At 43.1% G+C, this 14567-nt stretch overlaps 1 protein-coding gene across 2 annotated transcripts in view; it reads left to right on the top strand.

Moving 5' to 3' along the window:
- The first annotated feature begins 2964 nt into the window (after positions 1-2964).
- LOC131219552 (glycerophosphodiester phosphodiesterase GDPDL4-like) overlaps positions 2965-14567 on the top strand; it is a 29827-nt gene continuing 18224 nt past the window's right edge. Inside the window, exon 1 of one of the 2 annotated variants that reach the window (XM_058214750.1) lies at positions 2965-3301. In XM_058214750.1, coding sequence (XP_058070733.1) covers positions 2965-3301 — 337 coding nt within the window. The remainder of the gene's footprint in view (positions 3302-14567) is intronic. The other variant, XM_058214749.1, reaches the window with a different exon arrangement.

The following is a 14567-nucleotide window of genomic DNA, read 5'->3' as shown; positions in this document are numbered from 1 at the left end:
TGTAGCCTTTTAAAAAGTTTGCTTATATTATCTAAATGTAGTTCTCTCTCATAATTAGAGCCCTGGAGTATTAATTCTTCTAGCAAAGGTTGATCGAGAATGACTTAAATTTACTAGTAAGTGTCATTAGATAGAAGTTAACCTTTGGAGTTTTAGTCATGCATGTCTTTAGGTGCGAATGAGTGTTAGTTGTACATGTCTTTAGGTGCCTACCATTCCGGTCAGAATACGTGTCGTCGGTGAATAAGTATCTGCAATTTATTTATTTTTTATATCTTGAATACGTTTGTTCCGTACAAGCTTGTGGCAAAGATGGGTCCTACAATTTCTTAGGCTGTGCAAAACCAACACAGGTGTCTGACGGCGTGTTTGGCGGGGCGGATTGGAAGGGAGGGGCGGATTGGAAGGGATTGAATGGAATTAGAGTGGATGGCATCACTTTCAGGGTAATGATGGCTGCGTTAGTGGATTGGTGCAAGATCCTTGGATTGCTATATCCCGGGATTAGATCACCGAGTCGGTTTGGCACGCCCGTCCAATCTCGGGATTGCACCTTCCAATCCGTCGAACCAAACACATCCAAGGTAAAATTGAATAAGATTAGGATGGATTAGATGGATTTTTAGGACCTGTTTGGCCGGGTGGATTGGAAGTTAAATCCCGGGATTGGCTGGGCGTGCCAAACAGACTAGGTGATCTGATCCGGGAAGTAGCAATCTCATGGATCTTAAGACAATCCATTGACAACACCATCATTACCTTTAAATCCCATCCAATCGACTCTAATCTGTTCAAATTTGCCTGGGACGTGTTTGGTTCCAAGGATTGGAAGGGATGGGAAGGTTTAATCTTGGGATTGGCCGAGCGTGCCATATAGACTCAATATAGCAATCCCATGGATATTAAGACAATCCACTGACAACGCTATCATTACCTTGAAATCCATGCCATCCACCCTAATACCATTCAATCCCTTCCTATCCACAATCGGGCCTTAAGGTAATGATGGTGATGGCAGTGGATTGCTTACAATCCCATGGGATTGCTATATCCCGGATCAGAATCTCGAGTCTGTTTGGCACGCCCGGGCCAATCCCGGGATTTACCTTCCAATACCTTCCAATCCCATTCAATCCCTTCCAATCCGCCTGGCCAAACAGCTCTGAAATTTTTCGTAGTATCAGTGCCCGTGCCGGTTCAATATTTCCCGCGCAGGAGGCGACACGGTAGGGCCGGAGGTACCGGGAATATGGTACAGCCACCTCTCCACAGGACAAGTGGCAGGAGGATGTATTGATCGGGTCCACACATATACTGGAACAAGGACGGATGGCTTACTTTTTTAACTAAAGCCAATAAAAAATCATATCCATTGCTTTTTCTACAGTTAATCCCACCGTACATTCGACCGTTAACTGTTTTATTTTCTACCATTATCTTTATTTACAAATATCAGATAGATATTATCGTGTAATAGATTTTATTTCTGATATATAGAGCATCCATTCTAGGGATATGAATCTGGACGGACCTGATTTTCATATTACTACGTCACATGCACTACTAGGAGATGGCTGTACCATATTCCTGTTCTTCCGGTCCCACCGTATCATTTCCTGCTCTGCAATGCACCCAACACGGCACGGATTACTGAACCATGACTCGACTTGTCAGAAGCCATGTATGACGCGCAACGATGCGAAGGCCGCGTATACGGGAACGGATTGGCTACTCCCCCTGACACCAGCCTCGTGGCTGGTGTTCGGTGGTCTGTGGGCCCCACCATGATGTATGTATTTCCTCCAATCCGTTCATCCATTTTTAAATATAATTTTAGGCCTTCATCGTAAAAATAATAGGGATATAAATCTTAAGTGGACCACACCACAATAAAACAATAGTGATTGGATATCCATCATTTAAATCCTCCTAAGGCCCAACGTACTGTTTATCTGACATCAAATCTGTTGATTAGGTCATAAAGGCCCAGATGAAGGGAAAAAACAAAGATCAGATTGATAAAATACTTTTATGGCCCCAAAAGTTTTTTAATGGTCGACGTTCATTAAAATCTGTTTCCTGTAATGTGGTCCACTTAAGATTGGGATATATCTAAATTTTTGAGTAATATTATAAAATTATCTATAAAAATAGATGGACGGCATGGATGAAACACATACATCATGGTGGGGCCCACAGACCACCGAACACCAGCCACTGGCTGGTGGCAGGGGGAGTAGCCAATCCCTTTCCCGCGTATACTAGAATTCCTCTCACCATATGGGCCCATTGCCACGTGTAAATACCCAAGCCGTTCATTTGGTAGCATGCATTGTAAAAATACCATCTAAATAGAATTCGGCCTGGCCCACACATTCTGACCGCCCTTTTTATCGTACAACTTTGGCCATCCTGATTAACGAAACAACATTATTTTTTTCCCATAGTATTTTTACAGTGTGGTCTATCTGATGAACGGTCCAGATCTCTGACATGCGTGCCATCAATGGTGGAAATCAGGCACCCGCATGACAGCGGTAATTTCTCATGCGTCGCCCTTCATTCTATCAAAACCCATTTGAAAAATGGTGGTGAACTATTAACGTAGTAGTTTTTTATTTTCCATATTCAGGTATGGAGCTGAGCCACTACAGAAAATTTTGATACTCTGGCAGGGAGCGACGGATAATAATCAGGCACCTAGAAATTGTACACATAAAAAACAAAAGGTTGAATTTTGAACCGTCCAAAATGTGTGTCCCAGTTTGGAAGTTTCATAATCCAAAATTCACATTTAATGACTTATATAACCGTCCGATTGGTGGACTTTTACTCGACGGTCTGAAACGAAAAAGATCCAACGGTCCTATTTCAGCTAATAAGTGCCCGTAACGCATGCAATACCAAAATGAATTTAGTGTGGTGAATGAATGACAGAACTTAGGTGGTGTGATTTGAGTCTATATGCGACGTAGAGATTTTCTGTGGGCCTGCGTATCAAGTATCCTGCGCTGCCAGAGTATCGAAATCTCCCCGTATCATTATAACGTCGACCCGGCGAAAAGTACTCTGGTTCGTCTTCTCCCTTCTCTCCCTGCAGCAATAATCTCTCCCTCTCTCCAAAAATCCCCCCCGAAGTTGCCGGCGTTTTTAGCTCCGGACATACTCCGGCGAAATTTTCCGGCAATGTCGAACTCTGGAATCGTCGTCCTTCTGTTCGTCGTCTTTCTCCAGTCATCTCTCATCTTCTCTCAGAGCCCCAAAGCTTCCACCACCTCCACCCCCTGGCGCACGTTAGCCGGTTCTCTCTCTCTCTCTCTCTCTCTCTCTCTCTCTCCAGTAGTTTTAAAACTCGGCGAGTTGAGTCGAGCTGTAATGCTAAGACTCGGTCGGCTTGACTCGCCACTACTCGGCCGATTCTTTTTCACTTTTTGATCTTTTATTTTAGGGATTTTATTGAAAAAATCCTCAGAAAACCTGAATTTATAAAATAAAAGCCGTGACTATTTTGAATTTTCAAAAGGATACTGACGGAAGGCAAATTGACTAAAATGTCCTTTCGTTTATTTTCTTTTGAAGAGATGTTTTTATGACAATCCAACCCGTCAATCAGGTGGTCCCCACCATGATTACGATACTACTGAAAAATTAGCCCGATCCGATCATCAGGTGGGTCACATAATGAAAAGCAACGAACACCTCTAAAAAATATCCAATTCCATGTGTGGCCCACCTGATAATTGGATATCAGCCTTTTTTTCTGGGATTTTGATCATCACAGTGGGTTGCACCCTTTGGACGGTCTGGATGCCATTCACAATCGAGTAGGCCCGACAAGCTCACCATATCACTTCCTTCTCACTCAAAAGTAAAAAGAAGTAGCTAAGGGCATTTTGGTCATTGTGCCATCCATCCGTACGTCGAAGTGTTCTTTTTGAATTCAAAATAGTCAAGGCCCTTTTCACAAATTCAGGTTTTATGAGGATTATTTTGATAAAATCCCTTTATTGTAAGCTTTTTAACCTTTGAAAGAAAGGTTTCTTTTGGACAAAAAACTTTAAGAGGTCAGAGGCATTTTTGTCCAACTGTCATTTGTAATTTTCTGTACATAAATGCAATAGGATGTAGTTCTCTAATAAATTCCTGATATTTCCCCTTTTTCTGTCTTATTTCAAATTCTCCATTTCTCATATTCTTTCCTTTCCTTTCTCCCCCTCTCCTGATATGATCAAATGTCAATTTGGTTGGATTTTATTAAATTGGGGACCATAGGATAGCCAGGTCGAATATGATGAGTGGACTGATTTTGCTGTAATAAATTTGCTGTTTTTGCTGGCTACTGATCATGTTGTTAGGATTGTCTGATCATTGTGATTGATACGGAGCACGGAGAATCCTAGTGCAGCGCACTTGATAGACAGTCCGCGTTAGTGATTGGACTTTTATTGTGGTTGATTTTGGTAAACCCTTTTGTTGACCATTGATCAGATGGTTGGATCATCAAATAAATCCTGTTCTTGGGACGAATGGACAATCCGAGGTGAGGACATTATGGTCGATGGTCTAGATCGAGATTGTAACTACAATGCGTTTTGTTGGCCATTGATTGGGTAGTTAGAGTTGGCCAATGGAAGCCATTACTAATAAAATGGAGAATCAAGGGTAGGTCACATGAGATGAATGGTTAAGATTGATGATAGGACCTCACCTGTTATTATTGATCTGGACTGTTCATTTTGCTGGTGCTGATCTGATGCTTAAATCAGCAATTCTAGACATGGGAACCATGGAATGGATGATCCAGAATTGGACTGTTTTCATTAGAAGCGAATTGGACGATGCATTTGGTGGTATTGATTGGATTCTCAGGAAAGTGGCGATCTGAATGATTGTCGGGAAGCATGTAAAAGGAAATGGGGGGCCAAGAGGATGGATGGCCTAGATAGATGATTGGGCCTTTTCCCTTTATAGATCTTTGGACCATCCATTTTTTCGGACATTGATGAGTTGACAATGACTGTTCAATCAAACTATTTCTCAAGTCACAAGGGCTAATGAAGCCATGTCCAACACGATGGATGATTAAATTGGTGATTGGATTATTCTGATAAATTTAGAGTCTGTTATGCTGAGCATCAATTGGATGGTTAGGGTGTTCCATGAAGGATATCGCAACAGGTAAGGGCAATTCAAGGTGGGCCACAAATGAAGGATGGTTTGGATCGAAGATTGAACTTTTTCCATTACAATGAATCTGGAATGCTGGATTGTCTATTTTTCAGGCCATCCATCTGGTAGTTAAGATTGTCACTCTGTCAGAATTATCCTTGAGATGGGTATCAATAATTGGTCCATATGCTTTTATAATCAATCCGGGCCAGCCAATTTGCAGTTTCTAGATAAACAGCCAAACATGCACAACACCAATAATAAAATGCAATCATGATTTAAGACACACCAGCCAAACATTCCAAGAGTCTTATGAAGACTCGACCGTCTTTGAGTCACGGTGTCTTGGACAGTCACTCTTACAAAGAGTAACCATTTTGAATAACCAGATATTTCATTTTTGGACATGTTGAATTCAAAGCCTGTTTAAGGGTTAGGAAGAATTTGCATACTGGTTCAGTCTTGGAGGTACTGGGACCAGCATTCCTTGCTGGTGGACAATGTCAGGAGTGATGATTGTTCATTTGGTGAGCCACACATTGATGGGTGATGGACAGAAAATCTCCCTGATCAAACAAACCCAGCTGCGCAGGGGAGGACGTGAGGTCAAGCACCGTCTTTCTCAAGAGGATAGCTATTCCGAATCCATGAAACTTCTCTGGACTTCTCACAAAGACTTCTCGAATCCACGAGGAAAGAAAGCAGGAAAATAAAAATAAATTCTAATAAATTCAAAATTGATTGATCAATAAAAAAAACGAGTTCACAACCCTTTAAATAGGGATACCAAGCAATGGGATAGAAATCAAAATCAAACTATGACTAAAACTCCTAGAATTCGGGACTTACTATAAATAGTAACTATTTATAGATGGTTGTGATGTCTACTAGTGCGCAAGGCTTTTCGGCAAAAAATAGTAAGTGTCCTATTTAGCTTCACCAAGCTGTTCTCCTAATTTTTCTAAGCTCTTTTCGCGTTGGGCCAACTCCTAAAGCCCAACGGATGAAGAGTTATAATCAAACTAAAACTTACTATTTATAGTAAAAATGGAATTAAAATAGGGAAACAACCATCAATCTGGCGGTATTTCGCAAATCCGGCTTGTGCAATCCAGCGTAGCAGGGTTGGGTGGCTAAAGTAGCTCGTTCTACCCCAAAATCATATATTTTACGTCCGATAACTCATTTCGGATTGCGAGATACGCCTGATTTAAGGTCCGACGGTCCGGATCACTTCTGTCGTCTACCGGGCCTTTTCTGATCCATCTTGGCCATGTAACTGTTTGCGACTCTCTCTACATCAGTTGACCAGTGGACTTCTTTTCTGATTGAATAGTATTTGTTGGGTGTATGTTCCTTTCGACATCTCACTTCCGCTTCAATTATCGGATGGTTGGGATTGCCAAATGGGCTTTCTGCACCATTGCACATCCATAGTGGAGCCCACCATGTGAACAGTGTGGATCATTGAAAGGTGGTTCCTGTCTGTACTGATTGGTGACCAAAATGCAAAGGACAACAATTTGGGCCAAGCATTGCATATTCCTCACTGTGGGCCTGTTTGGTGGGTGTCATAGTGTGTGAAACACTATGCGCATATCACCATTATCAAAATAATCTTATTTCACACCTTATATATATATATAAACTCTCGTCAATTGTTAATGTGATATTTGGATAGCACACATACAACTCCTAGGTGTGTCGTATGTTGGGGAACCGTGGAAGGACACAAAAACGAATCAAGAAAGGTACACGCAATCGCACAACCAAGCCCAAACAAGAATAATCCAAATTTTATGTGGAAAAACCCTTGTGTGAAAAAACCATGGCACAAAGCAACGAGTAATGCACTATGAAAGAAGAAATTATAAGATATAGTAGCTTACCGATTCGAACAAGCCTCAAATCTACTTCACAAGCCCTAACTATGCCCTTGAACTCTTAGCAACGATTTAGAAAGCCCTAATACATCACACAATCTCCCAAATCCCGATTACACTCGATATATATACTATCACAACTGGAATAGGAAACAAATCCTATATTTATGCAACTCTACGTGTGCGCTCGATGGGACCTTTGATGGCATCGACAACCCATCAAGGACCTCGATGGCATCGAACACCTTCGATGACATCGAGTAGCAACACTAAAACGTTCCAACAATCAACATGGGATTTCTAGATTTTTCCGATGGGATCGAGCATTTGTCGATAACATCGAGTGGTTTGTCAATGGCATCGACAAAACCTATTGTTAACAGGTTTAAGCAAGGCGTTCCAAAACAGTAACAGTGGCCATAACGGCCACCACTGTTACCGTTATGATACGGGCCGTAACGGCCGTTACAGCCCCATATCGGCCGTTACAACCATTTTTTATTTTTATTTTTTAATTGTTGTTACTGGACCGTTACGGCCGTGTCGACCCCGTAACGCGTAACGGTTATGACCGTTATCATTATGGCCGTTACGTAACCGATTTTGAATACCATGGGTTTAAGACATCAACAACACCATAATGGTAACAATAGCCGTAACAACCAACATTGTTACCGTTCCGATACGGGTCCTCTCTCTCTCTCTCTCTCTCTCTCTCTCTCTCTCTCTCTCTCTCTCTCTCGACGTAACAGTTGTTGTGATCTTGTAAGGCATAACGGTTGGCACCGTTATCATTATGTAACGGCTGTTATGGTACACCAACAACATGGTGGGCCCTGCATGGGAAATATTGCATAGGCAGGTGAATATGCAGATATGCTAATAACTTTTACAGGGAGGTGAATAACTTTTTGTGTGCAAATGAATAACCTATTCTAGAAAGGACTTGTAGAAGAACTGGCCTCTTTGAGCAAAAGTTCTGGATTTGTTGCCATTTTTGGCTATATTGTCACAACTCATCCATAACATACATAGAGAGTCATGGTCCTAGTATTGCATGCCTTGACCAAATGGCTCCTAACTTGGATAAGAGGGGTGCATTCTTCTGCTATCCAAGTCCATACAGGAACTTATTTTTAAAATAAATTAAAAACTTTACATCTTTTATCATTAAGATATGACATGCCGATCTTTTTTTTTTTGAAAGATGACAAAATTATGTTAAAAAGGAAAAAGATACAGCGATAGGATAAGAGAGTTTGCAAAGAATGCAGACTTTACTAACACCTAAAAAAGAAAAAGAAAATCAGATTCCTTAAGGGAGTCGTCGGTACAAGCCCATTCAACCAACATTCTCTTAGCCTTAGATGAGACAGCAAGAGGGGAAAGAGAAGAGTCCCTGAAACATCTGCCATTTCTCTCCTCCCAGACTACCCACCAGATTACTATGATTGACATCCTCCAGAGTCTAGTCCGCACCTTGCCGATATATACCCCATGCCAAGCCTGAAGAAGAAGATTCATTGAACTAGGAGTGCTCCAGCTAATGTTAAACCGCTATAGGAAATCTGACCAGATTACGGTGATAAAAGGGCAGAACATCAACAAGTGATCTACCGTTTCTTCACCCCGCATACAACACAAACATATGTTAGGGAGAGTCATACCCTGCTTTCTCAAATTATCCATTGTGAGGATTTTCTTTTTGCCCACCAACCAATCGAAAATGGTATGCTTCGGAGGAGCAGAATACTTCCGGATAAAATGCGGATTACAATGCAGCTGGTTGTACAAGGATCTGACCGAAAATTTGCTGGATTTTTCCTCTCTCCAAATAATGGAATCTGCGCTAGACTGAGAGGGAAAAGCGGCATAAATAAATTGTAACAGATCCGCAAACTCACCGATCTCCCAATCTTGCAAGTTTCTTCTATAGCCAATATTCCACACAGTCTTGCCATCCATCACAGTATAACAATCAGCCACCAAAACTTTTTTTATTAGGGGCAAGGCAAAAGATATTCGGAAAAGAATCTTTAAGCGGCCTATCCCCAACCCATATATCCTCCCAGAAATTGATATTCGCCCCGTTGCCAAGCCCAAAGCCCACTCCTTTTAGCACCTCCTCTTTTATCTTCAAAATACCCCTCCAGATGGCTGACGCCCTGTAGGAAGATGACTCTTTAGTCCACCACCCTGTAGCTGATTTCCCATATTTGCTTTTAATAATAATATTCCAGAGGTGCCCATCTTCTGATCCTAGTCTCCAAGTTCACTTACCAAGGAGGGCTCGATTCATATTCTTTAAATCTTTAACCCCTGCTCCACCACAGGAGATATGATTACACACTTCTCTCCAATCAAGGAGATGGAATTTCTTTTTGTCTTCCATACCATGCCAGAGAAAATCCCGCCTAAGTTTTTCCAAAACTGCCAGCACCGAACCCGGGCATCTGAAGATGGACATGAAATATAAAGGAAGATTAGAGAGGGCTGCCTTAATCAACGTGAGCCGACCTCCCAGCGATAAATATCTACGTTTTCATTTGGCCAGATACCTCTCAAACCTGGCTATAACCTTCTCCCATAGGTTCTTCGGAGGAGCACCAATACACAAAGGAAGGCCTACGAAAGAAGTAGGCAAAGAGCCCGAAGAACAATCAAAGAGACCTGCTATATGGTCAATCTCTTCTTTTTCCATATTAACTCCGAACATCTTAGACTTCGCCATGTTGACTCTTAAACCCGAAACCACCTCAAAGCAACGAATAGAAGTTCGCAGATTATTGATCATTTCAGGATTGGAATCCGAAAAAATCAATGTATCATCTGCGAATTGAAGATGTGACATCGGATTTTGCAAGCCTTTCATCGTTACGCCCCTTAGGATACCTTCTGACTGGCCTTTGTGCAACATTCTAGACAAAGCCTCCCCCACTGTTAGGAAGAGAAACGGAGAAAGAGGATCGCCTTGCCGAAGACCTCTCGAACTCTTAAAAAAACCTTTAGGAGATCCATTGAGGAGAATAGAAAAATGTGTCGACTCGATACGTTCCCCTATCCAGTCTCTCCATTTAGACCCGAACCCCATCCGTTTCATCGTATATTGTAGGAATCCCCAATCTACATGATCATAAGCATTTTCGATGTCAAGCTTGCATATGATATTTTTCACACTCGACTTGTGGCTATAATCCAGACATTCGTTGGCAATTAGCGCATAATCCACAATTTGATGGCCTGCAATAAAAGCGCTTTGATTACCAGCAATGATCTTGCCTATTACCTTCCTTAAATGAGTCGCCAACACCTTAGCAAGAATTTTATAAGGCCCTCCCAGAAGGCTGATCGGTTTGTAATCTTTAAGAGAAGCAGCCCCCGATATCTTAGGGATGATAGCAATGAAAGTTGCACCTAGCGATTTTGATAATATGCTTCGCTAATGGAACTCCTTCACAAATTCCATAACATCCAATTGGATTGTGTCCCAGAAACTTTGGAAGAAAAGGATAGGAAAACCATCCGGACCTGGCGCCTTGTCGTTGCCCAATGATTCGATAGCCCCTCTCACTTCCTTCACTGAGAAGGGGGCTTCTAACGCAGATGCTTCTTTTGAGGATATGCTGTCCATCTGAAGGTTGTCCAACCAGGGCCTACGCCAGTCTTCTCCCTTAAGAAGGGAGTTGAAAAAAGCTATAACCTCTTCCGCAATACTGTCTTTATCCTCAATCCAAACCTTGTTCACTACAATAGAGCTAATTCTATTGGTCCTGGCATGCATGCTAGCTATATTGTGGAAATAGCTAGTGTTTTGTCACCTTCCTTAATCCATTTCGCTCGGGATTTTTGCTTCCACGAAATTTCCTACTCTAGGGCACTGTTCGTGAGAGATTAAATAAGCTGAATCCTTCTAACCGAAACATCAAGAGACATGGGAACGTCTTCAACTTGAAGATCAATCCTCTAAAGCTCTGCTAAAATCCATTCCAATTCCAAGACCTTGGCACAATATTCCATTTGATACCAATCCTTCAAATTACCTTTTAGTTGTTTGAGTTTGTAACTTAACCTATACCCAGCAAAGCCTTCCACCTGAAACCCTGTCCACCAGTCCGCTACCATCTGTCTGAAACCTTCAATTTTGAGCCAGGACGAGTCAAACCTAAAAGGTTTAGGACCCCAATTCTGATCTACAGTGGTCAGAATAACTAGGCAGTGATCTGACGTAGTTCTGGGAAGCACTGCTTGAGAAGAAGAAGGAAAAGAGTCTAGCCATTCAGGAGACAACAAAAATCTGTCTAATCTGGAGAGAATAGGAATAGCCCTCCCGTTTGTCCATGTGAATCTGGAACCCAGGAGAGGGAGATCAACAAGCTCCTAGTCTTCGATCCATCGGGAGAAAGAAGACATCGCAGAAGAAACTCTGTTACCATGGGATTTCTCTTCAGCATACCTGATAACATTGAAGTCCCCTTCTATGCAGCATGGCCCAGAAAAACTCTGTCTGGTAGTGGTTAGCTCATCCCAGAAGTCTTTCCTGATAGCGTCTTGAGTAGGACCATAAATTGAGGATATGAGAATTTGGAGACCTGAGGAGATATGAGCTAGGATGACGGACACAGAAAAAAGCCCAACAGAGCTCTTCTGAAGAACCCACTGAGACGATCTCCAAGCTAGCAGAATGCCACTTGCACTGCCATTGGAATTCAACACTACCCATTTTGCATCTTTAGCCTTCCATAAAGAACCCATCAAGCTGTTGTCAAACCGATTGACCTTGGTTTCCTGCAAGCAGATAACGTCTGGATTATTTCTATCGCAAGAGTCTTTGATTAGGCTTCTTTTTTGCTTAGACCCCACACCCCTAACATTCCAGGAGATGACCTTCATTGGGGAACTAAGCTTCCCCGTAATCCCTAATTCCCGACCCTGCCGTTGACTATATCAGACGAATCTGAGAGCGGCATCAAACCTTGAATTATTTTGCTGCTACAAGATCTGGCTTGACGACCTCTCGGGGATTTGGAGGCTGAAAGGGGTCTACTGCGAGACTCCACACATTGGAATAATGCAATGTAGTCCTCCGAACAATCCCCAAAGGACAGACCTAAGGATCTTCCCACATGGCCCACTGCATTGCGAATCCATTTCTTCCTTTGAATGACCTCTATCAGGTTTGCTCTGTTCGGTGCATCCCTCAGTTTCTGATCCCCTGCTTCCTCGTGAACCAAGACCATACCTGCTCGAATCTGCAGCGGCTTTGCTTCTATCACTTCTACTTCCGGCGTCTCCTGAAAGAGAGTAAGGAGACCATGCTCTGAGCAATCACCGTGGGAGGATAAAGGGGACGAAAGCAAGGACGAGGGGGAAGGAGGATTTTCTGATTGGGCAGAAGCTTGGTCAAACTCCATTTCTTCATCTTCCACATGCTTCAGAGGCGTCGAAGTGGGCTTCTGGAAGTTTTGTATCAGCGGGGAGTTCTTCCATAGCTGCATAGAGGTATGAGGAGAAGGAAGCTTTGGAGATGTCATAGCGACCTGCGGCCTAGACGTCTCGACTCTGAACGGCACTAAGCTATGTTTCGTTGTCACCTCTAACTGAGCATGAGTATTGAGATTTAGATAACGCGGACCCGATAGTGTTAGACTTGGACCTGATTGACTAAAACAGCGCTCCCCAGATCTGACCAAGCCTGGGTCTCCCAAGTCGAACAATTCGAGTTTGAGCGAAGAGTCGTCGAAACTGCCATGCGTCAGCTACCGCTACTCCCTACAGACTCCCTTTGCCACCCTCAAGATATGAGCATTACAGTGGCTATGTGTCTCTTGATCAATAGTTCCACGTGTCACGCCTATCTTGGGATAGGGAAGGACCTTAGGATTGGAATGGGCGAAGCTCAGATCTGCACCACGCGTCTGGCGATGGCGATGATCTACGCCACGCGTCTGGCGATGGGGCACTGCACCTTGCAATCTACAGTACACGTCTGATGAAGGGAGATGTCTCTAACTGGATCATCGAGTGTAGAAGGTACGGTTGCAGGGCTACGATCCCGAACTCCGCCGAAGCATGCAACTCGTACTCCGTCGTTCGCAGAGCCGACTGTCACGGCCATCGTAGGCGGTGGAAGGGATTCCTTTGTCCGCCACCAGTCACCCCATCTAGGGATATGGTTGTTCTTCTCTTCCTTCTGTAATGGCAAGATAATGCTTCTTTCTTCAACTAGGATCTGAATATGGTTGGGAAGGGGCTCCCCTTTGCTTCTACACACACAGATTCGAGCCACCGCCATTTCTTCCCTAATCTTCGTCTTAAGGTCTAGTTCTTTGAACGAACTAAGAATACTAGTAACGGTGATGAAGAACTCGTCGTACCAGAGTTCGAGTGGAATCCCCCAAATGAGGATCCAAACGTTTTCAGATCCCAAGATAGAGAACTCTTCCCAACTCTGAACAGAAATAACCGGCCCATTAGTATGTATTGCCCCTGCCATAATCAAAGAATCCGGCTTAAGACCCGGCGTCATCTTAACCCATAATTCATTATATCCGATCGGCGTAATGATAAACTTAGCGGGACGAATTCTACAGCAACTTTCGGTACAGTTTCTAACTTGAGATATTAAAGCTCCCTCTTTTGTGATTATCACCACTGTGTCCAGCAGATCTTCCTTCAATTGGTCCACTCGAGCTTGTTTTATACGCAACACACAATCCCCGACTTTGGGTTTAGGATCTTGCTTTTCTTCCCTTTCTTCTTGCTTTTTCTTGCTACCGATGTCCATTTCTATTGGATGAATAGAGTTGTGCGACTGAATTGATTTCGAAGGGGCTGAGTGATTTAGAACGGCATCCTTGAAAGAAATGGCGTTCTTTCGAATGAAGGGGCCTTGATGATTAACCTCCTGAGTTTCCTTTAGTTCCTTGTGCGCGGAGAGTTTGCCCTTAGGATTTTTTCGATTGGGACTGAATCTCGCTCTTTGTACCAATAGCGGAAACATGAACACTGCTCTGGACAGTTCTTCCTCTGAACTCATCTTTACAAGGGAGAAACCTCTGCAAACCAGAGCTTCTATCCCTTGGCATAACCACATCCATAACGGCACCCGCTCTACCAAAAACTCTTGCCACGTTAATGGGGAGCCATCCGACTGGATAACCTTTGACAAAGATCGTCGGGAAGTTTGAAACATTCCTAGTATTACGATCGAGGTCACTTCTTTTCCTTTTTTTCCGGACAACCTCATTCCATTCTCCTGGAAGATCGTTCCTACACAACTGGGTCGATGCCCTTTCTTCCCCAACACTGCTCCTCTTCATCGTCTTCTCCTGCAATATCTCCATCTCTGGACCATGCTAGTTCCCGTCTTCATCTGCATTTGGGAGAGCCCTAGTTTGGTCGGGGCCCTTATCTTTGTTGTTTACCACCATTGCCATGGTTTCCGTCGGCGGCGTCATTCACTCAGAGGCTGACACATATTTCTTATTTCTTAGAGTAACTAGTGGAAATTCAATT

This window comes from Magnolia sinica, chromosome 11, assembly GCF_029962835.1.
Source record: "Magnolia sinica isolate HGM2019 chromosome 11, MsV1, whole genome shotgun sequence".
NCBI classification, from domain to species: Eukaryota; Viridiplantae; Streptophyta; class Magnoliopsida; order Magnoliales; family Magnoliaceae; genus Magnolia; species Magnolia sinica.
The sequence above is the reverse complement of the archived record's forward strand: the minus strand, read 5'-3'. Positions and strand labels throughout refer to the sequence as shown.